General features: G+C 26.0%; 1 protein-coding gene across 1 annotated transcript in view; it reads right to left on the bottom strand.

Annotated features, from left to right (window-relative positions):
* Positions 1-6,759: 6,759 nt before the first annotated feature.
* LOC113367802 (ATPase family AAA domain-containing protein 3A homolog) overlaps positions 6,760-7,353 on the bottom strand; it is a 2,075-nt gene continuing 1,481 nt past the window's right edge. Inside the window, exon 5 of the mRNA XM_026609382.1 lies at positions 6,760-6,828. Coding sequence (XP_026465167.1) covers positions 6,760-6,828 — 69 coding nt within the window. The remainder of the gene's footprint in view (positions 6,829-7,353) is intronic.

Below are 7,353 nucleotides of genomic sequence, written 5' to 3'. Positions count from 1 at the left end.
GTAATTGTAATAATCCTAATTATTTCCTAATTATAATTGTTCACAATGCACAATGAAACCAATTCTTGTCACTTTAAATTTAACAATAATAAATTTTTTGAATTTTAAATAACTCATTCAAAAAATTTATTATTGTTAAATTTAAAGTGACAAGAATTGGTTTCATTGTGCATTGTGAACAATTATAATTAGAAAATAATTAGGATTATTACAATTACATAGTCCACTGAAGATGACACAAAACTATGTGTCGAAACGTATGGAAAAAATAAAAATGTTTTAAAGTCATACAAATTTTTTAATTGATGTATTGCCCTGAAAACTGAATATCATATATATATATATATATATATATATATATATATACTGCTAAATATAATTGAAAATGCTTAATTTGGTGTTAAGATTAATTACATATTAAATGTGTATAATAATATTTTTTTATCATTCGTATTATAAGTATTTGCAAATGTTATGCAAAAGATAAAGTAATAAAGACTAAGTTAGTTAAATGCTTATAAACAAATTTTAGTAAATAAAAATATAGGAGTGATTAACGTTTTTTTAAAGTAAATTAAAATGCAAAAAATATAGAAATTTTATTATATTATATATATATATATATATATATATATATACATATGTAACCAAAATCTACACAAAAGAATCTCTTAATACAAAAATAGTTAAAAGAAAATAAGAATCAGAATAAAACAATGCTTTCAGAACACATAAATAACCTTCAGCATAACATTGATTTCTTAAACCCGAGTATATTACATTTTGAAACCAATATATTTAAAAGAAGATTTAGTGAAAGTTGTCTAATGTCGTTAAACAATAAAACAATTAATAAGAAATAATAATTAATAAGAAATTTGAGAACAATATTATTACTGAATGAAGCGTGTCCCTTTCTTATTACTTTTCGAAACCATATGCTTTTACCAGTTTGCACATTTTTTTTAAAAAAATCTTTGTAAACAGAATTCATTCAGCGCTTAGACTTCCACAACTATGTACACAAATTTAGTTTTTGAACTCCAATTCATAATTAGTTTTAATAAAATACTAGTTTGGTGTTATGGACTCTCTAAATGTTAATATTAGGAGCTAAAACTTTCAGAGAGGTTTTTTTGATTAATTTTGAAGCATTTGAGCCCTTGGTAGCAAAAAAATTCGAAAATGTCCATATTAAGGACCACTCTAATATATATATATATATATATATATATATATATTAACAAAGTCTAGTAATCGGGCATAACATCAATAAAAAACATGAATTTCTTTCAAAAATTTATTTTAAATCCATACGTTTCGGCTATAATCCTAGCCTTCATTCAATGAAAAGAAAAAATAAAATGAGTAAATGGTTCTTACAAATAGTTAATCTTAGTGTTAAATTGGAAGATTTTAATAATCCATGGTATCAGGATATGGTAATGCACTACACTATGCATTATAAACATTAAACTTATAATTGCACAATATTTTCACAAAATACTAATTTAAAAAATCACAAATAGATAGTGTGTTGTTCATAGACTGGTCGAAGATATAATGGAGAAAGGACTAAAAAAAATATTTTTTACCAAGATTCTACACATGTGTGGAACGAATTTTGAATCCTTTGCGCGTCATTTTTATTGTTTTGTGAAAAATTTGGAAATACTATCCAAATAAAAGAGATTTGTGTTGCACAGCGTGTTAAGTTCATTCCGTTTATTTTATTGTTTTATTGCTATAAATAGTTAAAAAAAGATCCTTCTATAATTAGGAATAAATTTTGTTCAAATTGTAGTACAGTCGGGTTAGAAAAGACCATATTGTGCTTTAAAGAGTAAATATGCCCCGCAATCATAGTTTTAAATTGTCTTAGATTTTTTGAATTGTTTTTACGTTGTTGTAAACGTTTCGTTAAGTTCTGGCTTGTTCCTTCTATGTAAATTAAATTACAATCTAGACAATTTGATAGACGAGATTTCTAAGTCGTTCGATATATATAAAGGGGTTATTTTCGTAAAAATAGTACTAGTCGTTGTACTAAAATTGGTTACAAGTCGGAGTACAGATTTATAAAAAAGTTTTTTTCCAAGGAACATACAATTCTTTAATGTATGACAAACATATTACACCAGAATGAGTTTCTGAGTCAGGTAAATCGTTATGTACTGTGGAATTGTCCATTTTATTCAAAAGGTATATGTTCGTCTGTTACTGGTTACGGTGTACAGTACATAACGATTTACCTGACTCAGAAACTCTGAGTTTATATATGTATATATATATATATATATATATATATATAAATATACATATACGAGGTGTGTTCAAAAAGTACCCGGAATTACTAATAATTAAATTTCGCGGGTCTGGAGTGTCTGATTGTCAAAAATTTTTTTTTATTGTGTTGGTATACATGCCCCTAAAGTATGATGAAATTTTCAGCTATATTCACTGTTTACTTTGTCTGTGGTAGTCGCTAAGGTTCAACGTGTTTTTCTGAGCTCGGCGATTTTTACAATGGAAGAATTGAAAAGTCAAAGAATTTGTATTAAATTTTGCGTAAAAAATGAAATAAAGTGTTGCAAAGTGCAAAAATTCACCAGATATGGCTCCGTGTGACTTTTTCCTATTCCCAAAGTTGAAGAGACCCATGAAAGGACGGCGGTTTTCCTCGATTGAAGAAAATCGCTGAGAGTGCTCAAGGACATATCAAAAAGCGAATATCAAGGGTGCTTCGAAAATTGGAAAAAACGCTGGCATAAGTGTATTATATCTGGGGGGGACTACTTTGAAGGGGACCACATTAATGTAGACGAATAAATAAATATTTTTTTGAAAAAACGAAAATTACGAAAACTTTTTGAACAGACCTCGTATATATATATATATATATATATATATATATATATATATATATATACCTAATATCATATTAAATATTTCCACTGACCTATGATGGCTTTTTGCTCCTGATTGGGGCTAAACAGCACCCTCTCCAACTTGTTCCTGTCCAGCAATATATGAACAGTAACAAATCCCTTCAAAAGTTCACCTCCACTATCATCCTGCTCCAAAAATCCTCCTCCAACAGTCGTCGATAAAACTTTGTCTTGATTCACATCACTTTGCAAAGCCACTGTATCACTCGATATAAAAGAATCACTGATTTGTGTTTGTAATATTTGTGATGGGGTGCACTTGTTCTACGTTGTTGGGGAATCGAGATGTTTGAAAATTATTGGGGATGTTAGTCGATGGTTTTTAGATCGAGATGGTTTGAAAATTATTGGGGATGCTTAGTCGATGGTTTTTAGATGGTGGACTGGCTAGACCGATTTTCTTTGTACGGTATGGTTGTTTGGACTTGGATTTTGCATCTGAGTGTTTAAAACACTTTCGTTCACGATACCGTTAACCATGGATAAACCACTACTGTCTGATGCTTTGGTGACATCAATGGCATCCCCAGTCGTCTCCAAACTTTCAATAGTAGTCTCTGTATCAATATTTCTGGTACTCGAGTTAACTATATTGTGTGAAATCGTTAAATTCAACTGTTCACCTATAATGTTATCGACAGAGTGTTTTGCTGTCGATGCACCACCTGCACCACCTGCAGCTACATTTTTCAATTCCCCACCAGACTTGGTTTCCTCGTCAATCTTTTCTTTTTCCTTTTCTGTTAAATCGGCAACATTTTCTGTAGGATTCGGAACGATTTCAGTATTTTCGTCGGCTAATAGTGCGTCGGGCGCGGGTTCGATCTGTCGACGCTCCATGCGTTTTGCATTTTTACAGCAATTTCTTCATTTCGCGTCAATTTGACGCCGGAAGCTCACTGGGGAAAGGAAATTCAGTTAAATATATTAATGTGGAAAATATTGATTTTAAATGTATATGTATATATATATATATATATATATATATATATATATATATATATTTGAAATAAATTGCAGCTCATTCGTAAAAAAAATTAATATAAAAGCAATTCCTCATTATACATTTCGACTCTTGAGCCTTTAGCAGTCAAATTCAGAAAAACACAAAAACTAACGACTTAGCTAACGACATAACTAATAAATAATTAAAACAAAAACTAAAAAACAAAAAATAATGTATACATAAATAAAGATATACGGATTATTAAATATGTTAATAAAATTATTCTAATCAGCAAACTAGAACTATTTAATACGTTTGTTTTTCAAATTAAATTGTTACGTCAAATTAATCCTAGACTACTATTCACAATTTTTGTAACAACCTTTTCTAATTTGAATTTTTAGGTCAAATTTATTCTGGACTAGTATTTTGAACAGGTTTTTTTCAATTTAATTTTTCAGGTTAAATTTCTCCTGGACTACAATTAACGATTTTTCAACACGTTTCTTTCACTTTGAATTGAATGTCAAATTTATCCGGGATCCGATTTCTTTAATACGTTTTTTATTTCAATTTGAATTTTTAGTTCAAATTTATTCAGGACTACTATTCACGATTTTTACCACGTTTTTTTTCAATTTAAATTATGAAATTTATCCTGGCCTATTATTAACGACTTTTTAACACGTTTTTTTCAATTTGAATCTTATGTAATTTATCTTGAAACACTAATCACTATTTTTTTAAAACGTTTTATTTCAATTTCAATTTTTACGTCAAATTTCTCCTGGTCTTATAATATGATTTGTTAACATTTTCTTCAATTTGAGTTTTCTAAGTCAAATTTATCTTGAACTACTATAAACGACTTTTTAACACGTTTTTTCTCAATTTGAATTTTTAGGTCAAATTTATCCTGGACTACTCTTTTCACTGTTTTTAATACGTTTTTTCAATTTGAATTATATGAAAATTTGTCCTGGAAGACTATTCACAATTTTTCTACATTCACGATTTTTTTTATCCCTTTTTTTTAAATTTGAATTTTTAGATCAAAATTACCCTAGACCTACTATTAACTTTTTTTTTTTTAATTTAAATTTTATGTCCTGGACTACTATATTAGTTTTTAATAATTAGAAATTGAAACAAAAACAAAAAATTTAATTCAAGAGCAAAAAAATTGCAAAATATTATAGGCTTATGAAACATATATTATTTATGGAAAATAATAAAATTTAAACAAATACAAGTCATTGTTTTAAGAAAATCTTAGTTTAAAAATCGGTAAAGAAGTACATTTTTAAATGAACAATAAATATTTTTTTAAATTAGAAATTTCTAAAATTCTTAATAGGATTCTAGCGGCCAAAAAATTTCTTGTTTGGTAATCAAATTTAAAATTATTCATCCCTATTTCAAGATATTCAAAAAAAATTTAAAAAATCATAAAAAAAATTGAATTCAAGAAAACCACTAGAAATTCTAATTCGTATGTAAAAGGTCAGATGAGTCGTTTCTTTGTAATATGTTATTATTTTGTGTTTAAAAGTGAAAAGATTTAATTTTTATTTAATTAGAAAATCATTATTAAATTTACAAATTAATTTATATATAAGTTAGGATTCTAGTTGAATATTTTTTATTAAAAAAAGAAGTCAAATAGTTTTGTCAATAAAAAAGATTTTTTTTTAAACATCTTCAATAAACAAATAATTATAAATATTTTAATTTTATTCGAAAGATATCAGTTAGAAATGGTATTCACTGATTTTTGAGAAACATCAGTCAAGCTGTTTCTTCACTCTAAAAGATTTTTTCAAAATATCCTAATCTAATTAAAAAGCTTCAAATTTAGAAATCATGTTAATAATTGTTAAATCGGTCAAGCCATTTCTTTTACAAAAAACTTGTTGATTACTAAGATTAATTTTATATATCAAAAACTTGCCTGGTAAATTAATTTATCCAAAAGTTCTTCAAACAGGGCACTTTTTTCATCAATCAAAATCTTATTAATTTTATCTTATGGAACAGGACACGAACAAATCTTTATATCTATATTTATATTTAAAATATATATAATATTTATATAATATATATATATATATATATATAATTTATATAATATTTATATTTATATTAATAATTTATTATTATTTTCCACCTATGTCTATAACAGAAGTGACAACATTCGATTCAATTCTCAAGTATTTAAACAAAACAATTACTTGGAAGTTAAGATAACAAATATGTTGTTTTTTTTAATAGTTTACTCGTATCTTATGATAAATAGTCGATCTTAGCCGCATTAACCGCAATAAACCGCTGATAACGTTTAAATAACACTTTAACTAAATCAAAAATTAGATTTTTATAAATTATCTAAAGGTGATAAGTAGATAATTGATAGTTCCAATTGATAATGGTAACACGCGGTTTAATAAAATAATATAGATAGATTATAAAATTTTTATGCATTTAATAATAATATAATATTTTATTATATATTTATTAATTTTAATTACATTTATTAAATATCTATTTATTATGTATATGTATTTAAGTTGATATATTAGATTGTTGATTAATTTCTTACTAAACTAAAAATAAGAATATTTTAGATTTATTGATAAAAATAATTTTTTTATAGATTTTCATTTTTTTTACTTTTTTTTTATTATGAATAAATAATAAATTATTATGAATAATATTGAATAGTAAAATACCAGTAGTACTCCACTTTTTTGCACAACTTTTTAATAAACTTGCCAAGGCACTTTAGTACATTTGTTTGAAAAAAGGACTTCTCAAAATCGACCAATTTTGAAAATTTTAAATTCATATTTTAATAAAAAGTCTTAATTATAGAAAACTCAGGGCAATTGTATCATCATTTTTGACTGTGGCATTTACGATTACTGTTGCAACACACTTAAATAAACAAATTGATCAAAATTAACCACAATAATCTGAAAATTATCACATTTTCACCAAAAAAGCTCTGGTTTGCACTTAAAAGCTCACAACTTTCAAATTACGTGAGATAATTTTTTCTAAGTTTTTCATGATAGTTTGAATTAATAATATCATCTCGTTTCAGCTTGACGTTGAGTTCTGGGACACCATGTACAAATCTTTATATAAAATTTCTTCTGTACGGGTGTATGATTTGATACTTCTCCTAAACGGTTATTCGGATTTTGATAATTCTTTTTAGAGTTTGTCAAAGGAAATTTTTAAGACAAAAAAACCACTTATCATTGTTTGAACATTCAAAACATTTGAACTGTCATTTGCTAGAGATGTTAATTCACTTAAAATTTGAATTTGGTTGAATTTATGAGCCTAGATAATATTAGAATATAATATACAAGAAAAATGTTATGTGTAAATTATTATTGCCGAAAAGCAGCTGAGATGTGCCAGAAATTAAAATAATATAAGATACAGTCAAAA

Source organism: Ctenocephalides felis, unplaced genomic scaffold (genome assembly GCF_003426905.1).
Source record: "Ctenocephalides felis isolate EL2017-DRISC unplaced genomic scaffold, ASM342690v1 CF-g0.4_SCAFFOLD_01170, whole genome shotgun sequence".
In the NCBI taxonomy this organism is placed as follows: domain Eukaryota; kingdom Metazoa; phylum Arthropoda; class Insecta; order Siphonaptera; family Pulicidae; genus Ctenocephalides; species Ctenocephalides felis.
Note: the sequence above shows the minus strand (reverse complement) of the source record. Positions and strands in the feature narration are given on the sequence as shown.